The following is a 21082-nucleotide window of genomic DNA, read 5'->3' as shown; positions in this document are numbered from 1 at the left end:
AAGTAGCCAAAAAAAAAAAAAAAAAGGAAAACAGAAAAAAAGGAGGGGGTGCAACAAACCAAACAGGTTTTTTTTTCCTGTGCTGACGGTGCCACAAAGCCCCACTACAGCTACTGCAACCATTTCAAAGGCAGGAAAGGCTGAGGCCTTCGCTGTGGTGTCCACTGGCTTTGAAGTGCCGAGAGCAGCTGCTCCCAGCAGATAGGAACTGTGGTGCTGCTGGAGTTATTTTTTTTCCCTTCAAAATATACTTTCAAATCTAGCAGCTGCGAGGAGAACAAAGTTGAGCTAAAGGATATTTAAAGAAGAAAAAAGCCACTGGTTTCTCTCTAAGAGTGTTCTCAGTGGATACTTCAAAAGGAAGTGGCACTGAATCAGATGAAGCTGGAACCAGGAGTGACAATGTGACAGCTGAAACCAAATAGTGCGAGATCCTCAATCTCTGCTTTGCTTTATGAAAGGATTCCCATGTGTTTGAAAAGTTGACAAAATATTGACTGCCATGGTTTGTATGACTTTTTTCCTAATTATTTTTCCAGGAAAATAGATAAAACATACATATATCAATATATATTGATCTAAATATCAGATAAAGATCATGGAATCACAGAGTAGTTAGGGTTGGAAAGGACCTTAAGATCATCCAGTTCCAGCCCCTCTGCCATGGGCAGGGACACCTCACACTAAACTATTTCACCTAAGGCTTCATCCAACCTGGTCTTGGACACTGCCCGGGATGCAGCATTCACAACTTCCTTGGGCAACCCATTCCAGTGCCTCACCACCTAACAGGAAAGAATTTCCTCCTTAGATCCAGTCTAAACTTCCCCTGTTTAAGTTTTAACCCATTACACCTTGTCCTATCACTACAGTCCCTAACGAAGAGTCCATCCCCAACACCCTTATAGCCCCCCTTCAGATACTGGAAGGCTGCTATGAGGTCTCCACGCAGCCTTCTCCAGGCTGAACAGCCCCAACTTTCTCAGCCTGTCCTCATATAGGAGGTGCTGCAGCCCCTGATCATCCTCGTGGCCCTTCTCTGGACTTGTTCCAACAGTTCCATGTCCTTTTTATGTTGAGGACACCAGAACTGCACACAATGCTCCCAAGTCAGGTCTCATGAGAGCAAAGTAGAGGGGCAGGATCACCTCCTTCGACCTGCTGGTCACGCTCCTTTGGATGCAGCCCAGGATACGGTTGCTTTCTGGGCTGCAGGTGCACACTGAAGCCGGCTCATGCTCATTTTCTCATCAACCAACACCCCCAAGTCCTTCTCCGCAGGGCTGCTCTGAATCTCTTCTCTGCCCAACCTGTAGCTGTGCCTGGGATTGCTCTGACCCAGGTGTAGGATCTTGCACTTGTCATGGTTAAACTTCAAAAGGCAGGGGGGTTGGAACTAGATGATCTTAAGGTCCTTTCTAAGCCTAACTATTCTGATTGTGAATACATATCAGTATGCCTAACCTGCAGGCAATCTTTCAGTCCCACAACCAACACTCCATGTTCACACTGGTATTATCTCTGAAATCAGCATCCAAGGAGAGTGCTGTGAAGCAGAGGCAACCATTCACATGATGCAGCTCTCAAGTTCCCACACTTCCAAGATGCTTCTCAGGTTAGTAATACATTAGTTAATTTGGTTCTTCGTTATCAACTTGACTTCATTTACGGGCAACTGAATTGTCCAGTATGCCGTGAGTGCCACTTCTGCCACTCACCACACCAACCTACACAAAATATATCTGAAGGTCAGCTTTCCTTCCCTTTGCGCGTAAATGCCATTTGACAATTAGATTCAGGCACTCGAAGCAGAACAACTCAAAGCAATTACTACATTTCTCAGGTAGCTAAAGTATTCTTTGTTTTGGTTGGGTGTCTCTTTCAGAACTGGATGTTTGCTGGAGCCCTGCTGAAATGCACCACAAGTTCCAACTTACTGCTCTATTTAAACAGTTTAAATCAGTCTATTCCTCCCCAAGAAACAACCAAAGAAATATGCAGTAAAACAAGGCAAGGAAAAATCTGCTTTAAAAATGGTTTAGAAGTTCTGAAGCGTAAACAGAGACTGATACAGCAAAACAGAACTGTAGTTGGAACTACTGAAAGGAAATATTAAGAGTGGAAGAACTGAGCTCATGCCGCTTTGTAGGTGGGCTGAAGGAGCTTTGTGCTGCAGAAATGACAATACAAAAAGAACCTGGTGTAAATGTAAATCCACACAAAAACATTGATAAGAGAACTTTAAGATTAAGACTAAACATATCGCTGCTATAAATTACAAATTCAATCCTTTACCAGGCATTACCCAAACTGATGCCACGTCACTTCCATGACCAAGTACCCTCCTTACGCAAGTGTTTCATGGGCTGTTTCAGCTGCATAGCTCTCAAGCCTGTATCGCACAATAATTTGTCTACTTTTCTTTCTGGTTTTCCATTTCCACTTCACAACAGTACCGAATTTGACTTTCTTGTCTCCACCCAAATGTTTCCTGAATGCTTCCCAACCCTGAAATTATACTACAATACAGAAAACTCACTATCAGTGGGCCAAAACAAGCATTCATATGAACACTCCCCATGCTAAAAGATGATAAAAAGAGTAAAACACTGTTTCTCGAAAAGAAGAAAAACAGATAACACATTGAATAATTTCATCTGGCCACTATGAAAATAGGTGTTGCCACCTGTAAGCCTGGGAAATGGTTTGAAAGAGGCAGAGGTACAAAGGATCACAACAGGGAAACAAAAATATTTTCTATGTAGACTTTTTCCCCTTCCATTCCCCATCACATAAACTGTGCCCACTCTAAATTGCATCTTTATACAAAGCACAGAAATGCGCAGCAAGAACAGGATCTGACCTACATCTGTGTGAGCAGGTGTCCCTCCTCCCCTCCACTTGAAGGAGCAAACCGACTGACCTGTTGCTCGTATCTCTGCTTGAGCTCCTCCAATTGCCAGGAGAATTCTTTGGATTGCTTTTCCCGGAGCGATTTTGATCTGCTTAGATCTGCTTCAACCTTTTCCATCTACATGGTAAAAGAAAGGGAATATTTAATTTTTTGTTTTAAAAAGGCATAGCTTGAAACCGTTCTGATGTTTCTACAGTTGTTCACAGACCATCAAAGCAGAATACAACTTGCTGAGAATGATAATGACGCTATTTGTGTGTAGTGGAAATGAATATTCAGTTCCTACAGGATTATTAGTTATTTAAGGACACAGTGACCACCTATACAATGCCACTCCCTGATTGCAAAATACTGGCTCTGTTTTTCACTCAACAGTGGGAAACATCCCATCAAAATTAAGTGAATGTTTTTTTCTAGTCATATTTAAGACTCAAATATATTTCACTCAAAATTACATTGCCTGTGGAAATTCAAGGGAAATCTTGTGAGTCAGTGCACGAACTCCACATTTAAAGTAAGTTTACATTAAATCAGTAAAATAACTTAAAAGAGAATTATTTGGCTGCAAGTAAAGTTCTCTGAAGATAGTCATCGCCTGTGAATAATGAGTCCCACCAATTCCAGCACACAGCATCAAGGAAGCAATTTCATAACTCAATTAACAAAGGCTTTTGTATCAAAAGCACAACCGCAGATGCACATCAGGCATGGTTCCAGAGGAAAATACATATATACACATATAAATATATATATGCACACAGAAGGTACTATGCAGCCATGCATACTCATCAATGACTTTTCGATCTAGGTCCCAACACAAGCAGCAAATAAACCATCTCCCTAAAAATGGGAGCGAAGGGGTGTAGCTGTCAGGACCAGTGCAGCCACAAGTCCTTCTGCTGTACCAAAAGAATAAAAGCCCAAATTCCTGAACCAGGAGCCAAAAGCCTGTTTGGCCCCAGGGAGTGCTCAGTCTTCCACAGATGTCTTTGCCAATCGGCCTGGACATCACTTCTAAGCCAGGGAAAGAGGAGTACTTGGAATGGGAAAAGCATTATATTGGAAAACACTGCAGCAAGAGAAAGCTACAGGACAAGGAATAGTTGGCCAGATAGAAAGCTGAAAAATAGAATAGAAAGGAACAAGTTACCCTTCCAGTAGCTTCTGAACCTCACTGCTACTATGTGCTAATAAGAAAAGGGACTTCAATGAATATTTTAGGACTAATTTCTTCTGCACCCAAACTTACTCAAACTGCATGGCCATGCCCATATTTTATTGAGACCAATAAAGAAAGAAATCCAGGAAATACTAGACCTAAAGTCCCATGGCACAGTCATTGTCTTTCTTTTGTCTAATTATTACTAGAAAAAATGTACATTTTGGAGTTTATAATGTACCACTCACCTGTCAGTGGGCATCAGGTGACTCTTAAGAATCTCAGCTTGACAAAATAGGAAGCAGATGGCAAAAAAAATACCAGAGCTGAACTAGTGAATCAAATATTGATTACAAGAACTGAAAATGCCAGGCCCCATCCTTCTTATCTCCATTATTAACTTCACCACACGCCAAAACATTGTTTTAGAAGCCCAATATTTCTAGAGTAGTTAAAAGCAGTGTTGCTATAGCTACCACGGCTTCTGCATTAGGAGTAACACATTCCACCTAACAAAAAAAAGAAAACAGAATTTGCCACTACGTTACAGTCTAATGGATGATTTATCTAAAGAGGATGTGTGTGCAGAAGAATGAGAAAGGACAAAGCTATGAAGACGGCTTCAGTAGTGTTTCTTTGATGTATTTCCTTGAAGCTCAGCTCCTGTAGAACAGAACTGCTCAATCGTACAATATCACTGACTGCTTCTAGATTTTAGCATTCAAGTAGGGAGAGAATAAAGCCATGGCTGATTCATGGAGTACAAGAAAATTTGCTTTCAAAACTTCCCAGAACACAGCAATATTCTAAAAGAAATTTGCAGTCACTTTTAAATAAGAATTGACTTTAAGTTTTCCTAATTCTTTTGCACATCTTTGTGGTTTGGACTGGTTTTATTCACTGGCCTTTTTTTAAAGTGAATAAACTATTATTAGTCTTTCTAAAATTAGACTATATCCCTTTTGGAGCAGAAGAAAGACATTACTTTAAGTCATCGTGAAGAGCTTGGAGGAGAGTCTCAGAGCAGACAATGTCAGATGAGAACTGTAGGATTTGTTGTGTTGCCCATGGATCTAGTGTGCAGAACAAATCTTGGGTTTATAAATTCGTTCTTGCTTGTTTTGTATTTCCAAATGCTATTATTTGCTGTCTGCACAGATCTTAAAAATATCAGCAATGTGTTATTCAATGTCTCACTTCTGTTGAAGATTTTCAGGAAGAAAAAACTTCATAAGAACGAGAAGGGAATTTGTTAAACTATAACCCAACATTGTTAGAAATCCATTACAGCATCAGACTGCAGCATCCTACTGTCAACAGCAAGGTGTGGTGGCTACAGGCGAGATTGGAGAACTGAGCACATGGTCAGGAAGAACAAGGTTGAGTTATGCACTGAGATTTTGACCATCTGAGTAAGTTCAGGGAATATTCCCTTCTCTTCCCTTCTTTTTGATCACTTGTTGCTTTTTCTTTATTTCACTCATTGCACTGCATATGTAATATCCCAGGAGCAATGGCTTAACTATTATTTATTCCATCAGGAACTTAAACCACTAAAATCTTTATATAGAAATATGTGCTACTAATTTTCAGGACTAGAAAATGGGATTTTTCTGCCCTGCGCACAGGACTGCCAGCAGCCACAATGGCTCTGCCCCTGTTTAGGCTCAAACTGATTACAAGACCTCATTAACGGAAGACAGAGTCCTCCCAAAAAGAGTAGGAAGAGACACGCATTTAAGTGGAAAATTACAACCGTTGTTCCGCAGGGGTGTATAAACTAACACTTTATACTCTCACTCCTGAAAAATCCCTAATCAGTATCATAACCGCAGCTATCTTTATAACAATGACAATTCTGGCTTTGTTAGAAAGATGAAACATCCGCTAACATCCCTTTCTGACTTGCTAGCAAAGACACTACATTGTGAAAGATTTTGATGTCGCACTCTCAAGTGAAGCATGTTTCTGGCATTATAAGATCAGAATATGCTATCCTACTGAGACAGAGTTTCAGAAAGGCTGGCATTGTGACCTCCTCACCTGCTGTTTCATTTCAGCATAGACTTTTTCTGACTTCAGCTCCACCTGCCGCTTAAACTCCTCCAGGGCAGCATCTGCCTGCTGGGCCTGCAGCCTCTGTACCTCTGTCACCAGAGTCAGCTGCTCCTCCTTCTCCCTAGAAAGTCACAGAAAATTTTCAGAGTTCAAGTATCAAATAAAAGAACAAGTGTGCGAGTGTAAAAGAGAGGCCTTTAACCCGATCAGTTTAAAATAGTATTCAGATTTCAATTTCCTGTCCCAGCTTCTGCCAAACTTCCCTTTGCAAGACTTTGAAGAAGGGAATAGAAGGCTGGAGTTATTTTCGCTTTCTCTGATTGAATTTCGCACGCCTAAACACGGCGTTCGGGGCTTACGACAATACCTCCAGCTTCAGAGTCTGCGTTGACTTGAATGGTTCAGTGCCTGCTGGGTAACCCCCTTTTTTAGGCTCACCTTTAGAAGTGCATTGCCCCCCCCCCATTTAAATTAATTCCTTTTAGCATCATCATCATCTCCCATTAAAAACAAACACAAAATTATCCCAGTGCCATCTTTGCTCAGACAAGATGCAGGATTATTCACTGCTTGACATATATCAAAATGCAAAGCAGGGTAACGTGTGGCATATAGTACCTTCTTAATCTATTAGAAACCCATAATGCTGTAATGCCTATTCAGCCTTTAAAGTAACGACAGATGTTAAATCTTTATGCAGTGATATTTCATATTAACAGCCTATATTATCTGACATATTAGACTTGAGACATCAGTGTGGGTTTCTTAAGACATCCAGTTTATCAATAGTAATGCATGTATAACATTTTACGTACATGCACATATATATCTACGACACATATAGAGACATATATATATACAAACATCTGAAAAATGGACACATTCACCACATTGGCACATCACAGGTAAAAATCGTGATAGCCTGTAAATACTTAAGGAATCCCATTGTGATTCCTCACATAGAAAACAATGAGGCAGCGATATTAACTTTCTACTACACGTTTCTATTACCGCAGGTCAGTGGAGTTGCCTGACTTTGAGTCAAAACACAAGGGAACCCAATGGTGGTATGGACAATGCTGGTTTGGTACAAAAGGCACACTCAAGCAGACCTGTGGTTGACATTTCCATTTTACAGGCAGAGGAAGTACCTCATGCTGAATTTCCCATTTTGACAGAAATTATTTCCATATAAAACAAAGAATCTGACACACAAGAGATGGAAAAGACCTGTTAATTCATCTAGTCTGTCACCCTGCCAGCACTGAACCAGCTATTACAGCACTGAGCAAGCCTTTTATAAAGGTCAGGAAGCTGCCAAGCCCAAAGTTACAGCATTCACATCCTCTTCTGTGGTTTTCATACTAGACTTAGACAATGGGACAAAGAACATAATCCTCCATCTTCACAAGGCGTCTACTTGCAGTGTAGGAAAGCGGGGCAATTCTGTTAGCAAAGAGATCAAAGAGATGCCACAAGCCCTGAGTGAGGATCTTACTGTTTACTTTTAGAGCTTTTTCATCATGTGTACTTGAAAAAAATACTTGATTTTGGTACCTTACTTGCAGCTGACGGAATAACCGAGACCGGAGGAGACTGCTGCTTTCCTTTTAGAAAAAGGGAAATACCTTTCTTACTCAGCAGAAACTGGGGCAAAACAGAACAAAATCCTGCACTACGGTTTTGGTGATAATTGTTCAGGGGTTTGGGGTTTGCATTCATAGAACACCATGAACAAATTTTCTTCAAATATGGCATCCATCACTCCTATACAGACATGCTTTTTTTCTACTGCCTCAGCAATGCTATTTTCTTAACTCCATTGAGGGGAAGCATATCTGTATATTAATTTACTATATTCTCCACTCATTTACAAGACAGTAAAAATTACACAGCAAAAATCCAACACCACTAAAATCAACATTTTTTTTCTCCCCGTCTAAATTCAACTGGAAGAATGACCATTTAGGATTTAAATTTCTACTTTATAGGCCCCAAAAGTTCAAAATTGCAAGTATAAAAATCCTCAGACATTTCTCAGCATGGGCACACCAAAGATGCCCCCAGAGCTAAAAATGAGATGAGCTATCCGGTGAGTTAGTTATGCAGCAGCTCCAGCTGCAAAGGCGTCTGGCTCAATTATCCCCCTGAAACCCATGTACCAGGGAGCTGCTGAACACAGACACGTTTAGGTTTGATACCGAATTACACCGAGCACATCGTTCCCATCTCCAACAAAATCTACCACAGGAAAGACTATAGAAACTGGTTCAGCCTCTTATAAGACCTGTGTAGAGCTCAACATCCTGAAAGAGAAGATGGGATCAGGTTCACCTGCGGAGCACTGTCCGCATGTGTTACCTTGGAGGGAACACAGAGGAAAACCTCAGCCTCTCCTCCCCAGCATCCTTAATTCAGTTATGGACACTGGGCAACAAACCTCCCTCCCCACAAACTACAGCTAATACTTCCAACTCCACACTGGAAACAAAACCTAAAACCTGAAGCTTGTTCAAGAATATTCACGCTGGTGTCAAGAGACCTTGGAACATGTTTGGTTGAGTCAGACAGTAATGCAACAAATCTAAATGTAAAAGGACAATATGTCGTCCTCGTGCTGTTAGTGAGCCTCTGAATTTATGCATCTTCTTCCTTAGGAATATATTTTTATTTGGAAATATTATGATGCAAACCTTGAGGAATCTGGTTTTATGCACCTTCCTTTAAGGACTTAATCCCATGAATAAATGCAACATCTCATTATAACCAGGAATAAAACTTCACTTTTTAAGGATGTGGGAGCTCTACTTTCTGTGCAGTCAAGATTTGTACAGAAGCTTAGAAACCACGTACAACAATGGACCGCAGCTCACAAATGTAAGAAAAGCTTTACTTTTTTTCCCCCAAGATACTCAGCCATGTGCCTTGCATGAAGCACTAAAATATTCACTTTGAAGATTATTTTTTTTCAGTTGGACTAGTTGTGGGGCTGAATACAATACAATTACATCACTCAAATCCCCTCAAGCTGAGCCGGCTTGAATATAAAAATAGGGTGAATTTACTCTTTGGCCCCAATTTAAAAAGCAGCAAATTCCCTTTGTTTCAGTGTATAAAGGATATGGCAACAGAATGAGCAATCTTGCACAGCACAAACCATCGCAGTGGAAGTTGACTGTGAAGTCCAGAATTGCAATTTCAGAGAGCAGCACTCTGAAGTGTACTGATAAATGGAAAATATAAACATCTTACATACTTCCTCTTCATGCTTAATCATAAATATTTTCCTTGCTTCATAGAATGCCTTCCAAGAGATAACAACTAAACACAGTAAGCCATTACAACACTGCGAGTCAAGTTAATGAAACGCAGGGCAGCGCAGCGATTTACAGGAGAGGTTAAATAAACTCAAGATGTCGCAGCAAATGTAGTATGAACCAGCGTTGCTACTCACAGGGTCCTCACTGCTCCCACTATGAAAACAAGGGTTCACCAACAGCCCACAAGAGCAGGGGATGCACCTGCCTTGGTCTCAGCCTCTTTCAACAAGTTAAAACACTTCAGGTTGCATGTAAGCACACACATGCACAAAACGTGTATGTCCCCGAGCTACATGTGGACAACTTCTGTGGACGGAGGTCCACATCCCGTTAGCAAATGCACATCCAGGCTCCCTGCTTGTAGTTTAAAGAGCTTTTGAATGATACTAAAAACAACTAACCATGAAACTCCCAAGGTTTCCTTGTAAAAATCATACCAGGCTTTAACTCATGAATATGCAAATTCTTTGCCAGGTTTTCCAGTGCTGCTGGCAACAGTGAAAGCCCGCTCATGTCCAAGCAGACTGTTGTTTGTATTGGAGCACAAAAGCAAAGCTTTTCTGGTGAGGATAAGGATCATTTCTAAGGTAAGGATGCATTTTGTCACTGAAGAAACTTCTGGAGCTTGTTTTCTGATGGACTCTACATGAGCAAGAGGCTTCAGCTCTTGTCTGTCACTGCTTAGGCTGACTCTGGGTTTATCCCTGTACATAACAATTAATCTTGCTCTATAAAGTTGAAGTATAGGCAAAGAAATGGCTGAGCCTTCAGCCCCACCGATGAAGTGATCTTCAAACAGTGATCTGCTTCAGGAGGCCAGGCTCTCCTGCAGAGTACCCTGACGATCCTGCATTACGTATATGCACTGATCCTACGCATTTAGATCTGCTGCAGTAACACACGTCTTTGCCCCTTCCCTCCTCTGCTTCCCACATATTAATACTCCTGAGGGAAAATTGCTCACTAGCCCCCAAACTGCAAACTATTCACTTGCTGGGAGGCAGCTGAAGGTGTATCTTGCTGGGTTTGTTTCTAAACAGCTTTCTGCTTCATTTGTTGACACAAGAAATGAAAAACTGACTTTTTAAAAAGTCTGTGTTGAAGCAAAATCAGTTATCGCCATTTATGTAGTCCACTTAGATTTAAAAGAACCCAAAACTATATAGACATGTGCTCCCAAGGGAGAATACGACTTGATAAACAATATCATATGCAGCAAGTCAAGTAGCTAAAAACACAACCTTCATCCAAACATACACACTCTTCCAATGCACAAGCAAAATGGTGACAGTTAAGCACCAGCTTCATGTGTAAACTACATATTGTGCCTAAATGTACCCATCTTAGCTGTGGTTAGAGTATCTTACACAGAGGCAGTTATTACTAGCAAGCAATGAGGAACAACAAGGGCTCTCCTACAATGCGAGCACCCAAACATATGGAGTATGTGCAGAACACTTCTTTTTGGTGTGGAGAGGAAGAAAGACAGTGTGAAGTCATTCAAGCGGAATGATAACTAAACCAAAGCCAGATCAAAGGAACAAAGAAGAAAGACTGAAATGTGAAGCTGAAATATTTATTGCCTTCAAAACATCATCCCTATCCTGTTTGGGCCTTTAATATTTTGAAGTTGTTAGAAAGCATTCGAACTTGTTTCATTATTTCAAAGAAATAAAGGCAAATACATGAAGTAGGGAACAATTTTATCTTTCAGACCCTGATTTTGAGTATAAGATGAGCTCGTCTTTATGAGAAAAAGCACAAATCCACAGTTTACAGTTTGCATAATTTGACATCAAAGAGCTGGTCTGCATTCTTTCCAGTAAGCTATAATGATATTTACAATGCAATTATTAAACTATATGCTTATGTTTGAAATAAATCATGAGATAACATTAATGAAACCACTACTTAAAGCCATTAATGAATATAGAGTAAATAATATTCCACGTGTGTAGTTTCACACTTCTGTGAAGTAAGAAGAATAATGCACTACCTTCAAAATTAATGGGTGGCAAATTAACTAGACATTGGTTAAACACACTAATAATTATTATAACTATTTCTCATTATAATAATGACAGGGTACTGTTGTGCTAGGTGATATGCAAACAGAATAAAAACAGCAACTGCAGAATGATGAATGAGATGTGGGTTAAAAGGCTGGGTGAGTGATGTAAATGTGGCTGGAAAGGAAAACGTTATGATTTTGCTCAGCGCTGCAGAAACTGTTACCAAGATTTAGATATACCACATATATGAAAGGCCACAGAGGCTCAGTTATCAAGAGAGGAGGATTAGAACAGAGACTAATAGCCATGGCTTTCACATGATGAGATGAGCTAAATCACAACAAGGAGAACATAGGGGGAGAGAGACAGGTATAGATGATGGCTCAGAAAGGAGGAGACAAGATGGTAATTAAAAGGTGGATCGGAAAGCAGCACATTTACTGAAATAGATTCATGAGATACCCAGAGAAGAGGTGCAAAGAAGGAAAAGAGAGGGATCAGAGAGCACTACCCTGGCACAGAAAGCTGGAGGGTGACTAAAATAAACCATCTGAAGGGCAAACTATGGGAGAGATCACCAGGCAGAAGAGATCCAGGCAAGAAGAATCACTTCACACTAACGAAAACCAGCCCAAGATGAGTGACAGAGCCAACAGCAGCTGCAAATCAAAGACAAAGACGTTGAAATAAGACCAGTGAGATTGTTAAGGAGGTACAAGGCTACAGTCTTCATTCTGTCATTCTATATATTTAAGGTAACTATTCTTATGGCTAAAATAATTGTATTGTTATAGTTTAGGTTTCAGAATAATAATATCCAAGCTGTAATGGACAATACAGTAACTCAGTGCTGAGGAATGATGGGTTACTACTGAGCTTACCACCTCTTTCTAGGAGGCTGGCATGGCCTTGAAATGTACTGCACTGAAGCTAAAAGATACTCTAATGTGAAAGGGCAGCCTTTTGGAGCAATGAGGGAACAATTCCAATTAACTAAAGCCCCTAACTACATTAATTATTAGGATAGAGATTTACAGCAGTTAACCTAAGTTTTACAGCATGATACACTGCTGCCGTTCATCTCACAAGGCAATACTTTTCATTTCATGAAGCTATACGTTCCATCGAGCCATTTTCCTAGCTGGTATCATTAAGAAGATGTCAAAAGACATCTCTATAACCATCTTGAGGGACTTAACGATCCCATAGACATGGATTAAAAATCAACTGTTACTTTTCTTGGTACCGCTGGGGCTTTCCTTTGAATACATATTTCATTATTGCCAGGAGGTCTCCAGAGAAACTGGTGAAAGAAAATGAAAGGCTGTAAATAGTTAATAGAACACTTTATTTGTTCTTTTAAGTGAGACTATTAAATAAAGCTACCGCATTTTTTGGTCCTCTGTTCATGCTTTACGTCGTGCCCCCCGGAGCGAGGGTTATGTCAGCATGGTCACCACTGCTCAAGGAATGTTTACAATATGCTGGAAACTTTGACTGGTTTTGCCCTAAAAGGTTTCAGATGCTGGAGCCGAGCACCAAGTGGAGAACAGCCGGGTGTTTTTCCACTGATTCTTACAGGAGGGGGAAAGAAAACCCAACCAAAACCACACAACCCTGCTTTAAAGAGTAAAACGACATCCACATTCCTCAGCCACTTAACGCTACCCCTGGTTTCAAATCACAAAGTTTGCTTTCTTCATCATGCTGCAACTGTTCTAACGAGACAACACTGAGCGTGTTACTGAAAGAGAAGGATGAACACAACGAACATGAGCATAAGCTCTTAACAGTGTTCTTTATTGCAACATTTGGAATTAAAGACAATGCCGTCTCATATTTCTTTAAGTATTTCCGGCTTTAAATAGTAATAGCTTTTCCATTCCTACAAGAATTCCTCCACACACAAATACCTCATTTTCAAGGAAAAATGGAAGTAACTAAAGGACAAAACAGCTTCACTTGGGCAATTATCCTAAAAATATTAACAACGGCAATTCTTCAGAATTTGGATGCAGCTTCGAGGAACAAGGAAGGAAAAAAATACATTAATGAATTAGCTTGTGGTTCAAGCTATGACTCCATTTAGTTATTGTTGTATTGATGATTATCAGGCAGTTGTATTTTTCACTGTGCACAGCCTTTATGACACACATCACTACAAGAAGTCCATATGATACAACCCATGCAATAGGATTCTGCAGAAGCAGCTGCTTAAAAATAAAGCTCTCAAAGGCTTTGGTTTAACCAAATTCCCCAGGTCCACTGTAAATCTCAGGGTTTCAAAAATATAACTTCCGTACATTCCGAAAAGTCCAAATTTATTAAAAATGTTGGGATCCAACAATTATGCAGCTCTAAGCAGCAAAACAAAGTGAAGTTTTATTCACTTCTACTTATTCTACCTCCTTCTGCCATCTATCTTCACACTTTATCCTTGCCTTCATCTGTTTCCGTCTTTACTAGCTCAGAAGCATCATATGCACCATTTATTTCTCTCAAATTCACATACCCTTACTTCTTTTAAATTGCCCCTTTTACGATCTAAACCTCCCGTGGTGCAACTTGAGACCGCTTCCTATTGTCCTGTCACTTGTTAGCTGGGAGAAGATACAGACCCTCTCCTGGCTCCATCCTCCTCTCAGGCAGTTGTAGGGAGCGATAAGGCCCCCCCAAGCCTCCTCTTCTCCAGACTGAACCCCCCAGGTCCCTCAGCCGTTCCCCATCACACTTGTGCTCCAGGCCCTGCACCAGCTCCACTGCCCTTCCCTGGCCCTGCTCCAGGACCTCAATGTCTCTCTTGTAGTGGGGGGCCCAGAACTGAGCACAGGATTCGAGGTGCGGCCTCACCAGTGCTGTGAAAGCTGTATTTTTAGGAACTGCTGTAAAAATACAAACCCAGTTAATAGACAGAAGCAGCTTTGCTGGTTTCTGGGAAGTTTCACCCTTCTTTCTTCCCCAGAAGCGTTTGAAACAAGTTCAGATGAGGAGCAACGGGGAAAAGGAGGGGTGCTGCCAGTTTCTTATGGAAACAAACAATTTTATTAAGTGACTTTAGATAAAGCAGCTGCTAAACATTTGCTCTATCTCATCACCACTTGCAAAGGGCTCAGAGTTGGCTCCATGGGCTGGTTTAAAAGGCAAAGATTGAGAGGAAGAAGGCTGTGAAGTATTTAACTGTAGATAGTGTGCACGCACCCCTCGATGCTTCAGTGTTCCACTACAACATCTGCACCTGCAGATGTAGCATTTAATTTCATTTCTCCTAACAGGGCTTTTTGAAAAGGTGTTTCCTTCAATGACACTACAGACTAGAGGAGTAAGAACCCAGGAAAGCTGTATTTCAGTAGCATACATGAATGAACACTTCATTACAACACATGCAAACCAAAAAGCGTTAAATCAGATTCCATCATTATTCCCAGCATGTTAGAACCATCACAACCACCATCCTGAGCAACCACCAGCAGCAGCAAGGTCTGTACTTCCCTGCAGGTGACAGAGAAGAGCCTCAACTCTTACATATGTTTATAATTTAGTCCAAAATCTCCATCTCAAGATGGACAAACCTTATACTTCTAGGCAGTCATAAAGGGATTATGGACTCCAGAATGGAAGTGGCAAAGCTAAACCACATTACCACTGAGGTGGTCTAAATATATACTGTATTAACATTTCAAAGCCTATTTATTTCTACAACCAAATCCTCCCTTCTTTACTGTTTCATCTCTAGTTTTATATATTATTACTAATAGCATATAAATGGACTTCAAACTAACTGCTGTAAACCAAATGTTTCCTCCTGTACACCTGATATCCTCCCTGCTGTAGGTCAGGCTGGCAGCTATACCTCGACCACTGATGGTGCACATAAGTGTTAATAATGTACATGGACATTCTGCTCTTTCTTGGGATTGTAAAAGAGATTTTTACCTCTGATCTTAAGCAACAATGGTCTAAGTCTTTCTGTTAATCAGCAAATAAAGGAGGCCAGCCTTAAAGTACGCACACTTCTGCTGCCTGCAAATAATGCCACAGAACTGTGATACTTCCATGGGAAGCGTTGGGATCATTGCTGTGAACACCACCCCAACATTAATTTCTGAATGTTTAAATTGTGAATGCAACAGAGACTTCTCTCCAGGATACTTCCTGAACATGCACTGTCATTGCTGGTTCATGAAACTACTGCTGTTTTCACAATGACAAGGAAGACTGTTCTCTGTGCCTTACAATGCTATTTTGGAACCCAAAGAAACAGTAAAAAAGGAAAGGTATTATTCTCATGAAAATAGAACCTTCAATATGCCTTCAACCCATTCTATAGTCAGAGGGCTGGAGTTCATCTTCTATATTTTGAAGGCTAATAGCACCAAAGGTCAGTTTTTAATGCAACAACTGTTGAAGAGAGACATTTAATATTGTGATCAACATCAAACCGAATAAGGCATCAGCAGCTCAGAACGTTTGCAGCTTTTTATGACAAGTTAAATGCCACTTTTGTTTAGTAATCAAGACAGATATTTACTAAAACCTGCTACTTATAGACACAGCAGGTGTCTTGATAGCCAGAGAAGAGGCAAAGCAAGTCTAAACTGAAGGGAGCTTACCCACTGAGACATTTTAAGCTTGATGGAATTATTGCTAAGTGATAAACACCACAGTCTAACCTGATTTTTATTCTTGACACAATTCTTTACTGTCAAAAGCAGCCCTTTGTTAGGTCTTTAGGAAAACTGCATAAATCTTCTGCCTGCAAAACAACTATTGGGAACAACACTCAAGGTTGGATCAGGTAAGTAAAGTTGTTTCACAGATGATCATTGAAATGGAAACAAGAGTAAAAATGGTTAAAGAGCCTTTAACATACATGTCCTTGCCTTGCTTTTAAACCACATCAACACCATACCTATTTCCAGTTCCTTAAATATAGCCGCAAGTCTCTAAGCGCCTACACTTCAATTCTTCCCTAAAATGGGAAATACTTCCCTACAGCCCAGTAAACAAAGTTATGAAAAATCAGATATTAAAAATATGAGCAAAATAAACATATTTAATAAACAGGTGCCCAAATTTCACAGAGCAGGACACAACAGATCACGCTGAGAGCCACTCCAGGTACCAGTGCTGTATAATGTCAACTAGGGCTTCTCTTTCTCTTCCATGCAATTTCTTCAGCAACAAACGGGTACAGGGTTTCTTTTTCTTACTGTCTTTTCCTGTTGTACTCAACCCAGTCTGCACAATTGCAATGAATCACACGCATTGTAATGTAACTACACCTCTTCATTTCCTACACCCCTAACTTGAAGTAGGAGAACCACAGAGATGTAGCCTATTTGTAACCCGCATTAAAACTCTCATTGCACATTTTATGCAACCAAACTAGAGAGATCAGAGAAACAACCTCCCCCCCCCCCCATTACACAGGAACTTTTTTAGGAACACTTTGTTAGCACATAAATACAGTTTAAATGACACTCTAGAAAAATCCTCGCAGCACTTCTAGTAACTTGCGTTATTAGGCACTGCCCATGACATGCACTGCTCAACTAAAGAGGAAATTTATACCTACAAGTCACCCCCAACAGTCATGAGGATTAGAGCAATTCTGTCACAAAAGATGTGTTTTTGACAGCTATTTCTACCATAAACTTCAGAAGAAGAAAGAGAAACCCTTCCATCAACTATGGAAACCACTACTCTGCATTAAAACTCTGGCAACACTGGGGGTCTTCTGAAGTGAAAGATACTTTCAGAAACAGGGATTTTACTATTCCACACGATGTCTCAAATCACTTTCATTATGCATCTGTGTGGCGATGTTTGAAACTGCAACAGCACTGTTTGCTGTCACACCACTGGAAAATAATGATAATAACAAAAGAAACAACCCACTAAAATACCTGCCACTTCCCCTTCTATGTGCTTGCAGCTGACTAGCTGCTCCAGATAGAATCCTGTGGCCATTTCAGAATCAAAGTGCATTCAGATCAAAGTGGTTTATGAGAAATCACTGATGCACCTACTGGGTTCTGAGCTGCAATTCCACAAGGCATCGTTTCTATTGAAGATGGTGAACCATATTTTCACCCACGTCAAGGAAGATAAGGTTGTATATTTTCACCCATGTCAAGGAAGAGAAGGCCGTGTTCTAAAGGTTTACTGTGTCTGCCTCAGCTTGTAATTACTTAATTCCATTCCCCAAACAGGGAAAGAAATACAGCGAAACAAAGCATTTTCACATAAAGCATTAGATCTTATGAATTCATATTCATAGCAAAAGGACTAATTTCGTAGTAATGGGGAAAAAAGAAGCCATAAGGAAGTCATCCATTTCTGACACAAAAATATTACGCTTGTTATCTATTACCTATATCCTATATAAGCACATATAAAATCATAATATTGTCCAGAACTCTTGGTACTAAATTAATGACTTGGTTTCCAGAAAGTGTGCCTTGCAGGATTAGCAGTTCCCCTGTACTGGGCACATGAGTCTCTTCTTAAGTCCTGTGCACTGACAGATCAGAACTGTACAGATGCAAGACCCCAGGGGTTCTGCACCAGAGCTGAAATGTGAAAGAACCAGCCAGCTGAATATACGCTGGGCTTAGACTACGGCACTACACCTCTATAAATACAGTATTTTTCATCTTCAGGAACACAAATTCACCCTGATGATTCTTCCAACTTCTGTCTCCATCCAGGCAAAAATACATGAAGCTATTTTTTACCTATTCAATTACAAAATGATTACTTATTAGCATTACTAATTCCATTACTAATCTTAAAACTAATCCCAAATCACTGCTAGAAAAACAACCAAAAGAACAGTAGCATAGATTCACTATTAACAAATCTCCAAAATTAAAACATTTTCCATTTTAAATTATGAGAGTGATATATCATTTAATATCAGAAATCACTACAGTATTTCCAACACCTTGAATCAGTAAAATAAAGTAAGCATAAGAGTGCCATAGGACAGGGAAGCAGAGATGGGAAAGTACTCTACAATATGAGTGGAAGTAGTTCATATTAGAAGACACTTTGAAAACTGGGAATACTCATTAATCACTTGCTGCAGGAAACATTCTAGACACAGCTTTAACCCATCACGAAGTCTCCAGGACTGACCCATCCCCAGTTTTGGCCAAAGGACCCACTCACACCAAGCACAAGGGCTGGCCTCTGCCAACATCATCTTCATTTGTGGGCCCTGAAGCATCCACCAGGAAACTGGGCTCTTGGAACTCAAGTCTTTCAAATCCTTACTCTAACCCATACATTAAACCTAAGCTTACTTACATCTCGGGAGTATCTGAAATGCATGTGGACCTCCTCAGCTGTCTACAACAGCTTCTCAGTGCAGTGCTGGTAACTAAAACTAAGTTCAAATCCACAGCGCACGAACACACTTCACAGCTACTTGACTGATGAGGAGTAGAACCACGTTCACTCTGCACTGAGAGCACCCACATGAGGAATAAATTCTGAGCAGCCAATGGACTGCAAAGTCAGACTTATTGTATTAACTTAAGTGCAAACTGACATGTTATTTGAAAGATGTGGAAGGTAATTTATGTGACTATTATCAATGAATCAGACATTAAAATACTAAAAGATTAAGTTCAGCTGATAACGATTCAATTTCCCTAAAATTATAAATAATTGTCAGTGTAAAGAATTTACAGATTAAAAGCTAGAGATTTTATTAATGTCTGCAGTGATTTAAGATAGCCTCTATTTATGCCAAATACCTAAGAGATTATAAAATAAAGGAATACAGACTTCAGCCCCGTGACTTTTATTGAATAAAAGTATCTTCACAGTGCCTCTATCAGCCTAGATAAGATACAGCCTAATACTCAACTGAATAGTTCTAGCAAATCACTTCTGGTTCCTCTCAGAATAATCTGTTTTCCCTAAAAATTATTTCTGTAACTTTGAATTTAAACTGGCTGAACATATGGAAATAATATTTTACATAATCGAGAATGGAAGCAGCATAACAAGAGTGGATCTTGTTGTTAGTGCATCTTCTGTATGTAAACCACTCCTCTGCTCAGAAAACATCAGGCTTGTTGTGTCCCGATTAGATTTTTAATGTACAAGGTCAGCAAAAGAGCTGTTCCAAGTTACTTAATGAAAAGTGTCTTCTCTTTGCTGCACAACGTTTTTGAGCCTGAGCCACATTTGAAACACAAGTTTTCACACACAAAGTGGGATATCGAAGAGGAAAAAATCTACATTAAAGGTCTAATTTATGGAAATAAAAACCAACCCCCGCCCAAACATAACATACTAAACCAAATTAAAATGTAACTTAAATAAATACCTCTTTAAAATTTCCCTTCCTCTAAAATCATCCAAAGCATCAAGTCTTTAGCTTGGATTCTTTGCCTGTTCTGTATCTACTCTCAGTCAAAGCTGGCTTCATTCATCTGACAAGGCAAGACCCACTGACACCACCAACTCCCATTCTGTTTTACTCCTGCCACTTGAAAGCCCATAAATCTGGGTGCCTCGGTTCTTGCTTTACTGTTAATTTTTATGGCTGACTAGAACCCTGAAGATGCAGCTTTATGATGGGACAATAACCCAGACAAATCACAGGCAGGCAGTTACATGAGACAGAGCACAAGTTTAGTTAATAAATTTGATTAAAAAGTTGGGGATGGTTCAACAATTATTCCATATTCACTTACTTCAACGTCTCCTCCAGTTTGCGAATTTTCTTCTGAGCATCCCCTCTTTCTTTATCAAGATCATTTCGGATGCCATGAATCTACCATTGAAAGGAAAAAACCCCATATTTTAGCTAAAACACAGATCTGAAAACAAAGTTATTTTAAATTATAAAAGCCTATTTATTGCGATATTTCTTCTGCACGGATGCAGACAACCATGTATATATTCCTAACATAAAATGCAAGAATAAGAATTAACAGAGATGAAGTATGAAAATACAGCAAATACAATTGTTTTTCTTGTCAAAGTGAGTATTATCCTCTACAATAAAGAAATACCAATAATGACATAAAACAGATACATCCAGGAAAGCACATAGAAAAATGCCTAAAATAATGACGTGTATTCCTTATGGTGCAGAGTTCCTACCTACCAATTTGTGAATACCCAAAGCAAAGTACTTTTTATCCATTGTTTCCACAATAAGAGTATCAAACGTAATGGCAGTAATTAACTTTACTTTAGAGTCATACTCAAGCATTAACTATCTGAGGGTAGATACTCTAAGGAAAGTAACACTTCGAGGAAAAGTGGTTTACTACTAGTCCTGCCCCACTGAAATCAAACCAGAGTGCTGGAATCATTATAGAAAGCCTTTAATTCTGTGTAGTCAGAAGTGTAAGAGTACAGTCATCCAATGCAAAACCAAATGTAGAGATGCTTTGCTATGAGCAGCTCCCTGTAGGTGTTTATTACACAGAAGTTTGAACACTTGGTTTGAAAGAGCTTTCAGCCCCATGGCTGCCTATCAGAGTAAAGAAGGTACTGCCAAACCTGGTATAGTCCTATGCATTCAACAGCTGGCTCGAGAAGGGCTCTCAGGAGTAACGTGTCCCTGTTCTTATCCTTAGCTCAGTGTTTGGAA

The 21082-nt window shown here is 40.0% G+C and overlaps 1 protein-coding gene across 5 annotated transcripts in view; it reads right to left on the bottom strand.

Annotated features, from left to right (window-relative positions):
- The window catches only part of CEP112 (centrosomal protein 112), a 183394-nt gene that overhangs the window by 120216 nt on the left and 42096 nt on the right, over positions 1–21082 (bottom strand). For all 5 annotated transcript variants that reach the window (XR_008973402.1, XR_008973403.1, XM_057418590.1 and 2 more), the window contains exons 16-18: positions 20175–20254; positions 6117–6252; positions 2924–3031 (exon numbers count right to left, since the gene is read on the bottom strand). Coding sequence is in view for 3 of the 5 variants with exons in the window: in XM_057418590.1 (XP_057274573.1) it covers positions 2924–3031; positions 6117–6252; positions 20175–20254 (324 nt within the window). In the remaining 2 variants the exon portion in view is untranslated. The remainder of the gene's footprint in view (positions 1–2923; positions 3032–6116; positions 6253–20174; positions 20255–21082) is intronic.

Source organism: Pezoporus wallicus, unplaced genomic scaffold (assembly GCF_028554395.1).
Source record: "Pezoporus wallicus isolate ANWC-B61680 ecotype Strahan unplaced genomic scaffold, APGP_CSIRO_Pwel_v1 contig_3710, whole genome shotgun sequence".
In the NCBI taxonomy this organism is placed as follows: Eukaryota; Metazoa; Chordata; class Aves; order Psittaciformes; family Psittacidae; genus Pezoporus; species Pezoporus wallicus.
This window is presented reverse-complemented; position numbering and strand designations above follow the sequence as displayed.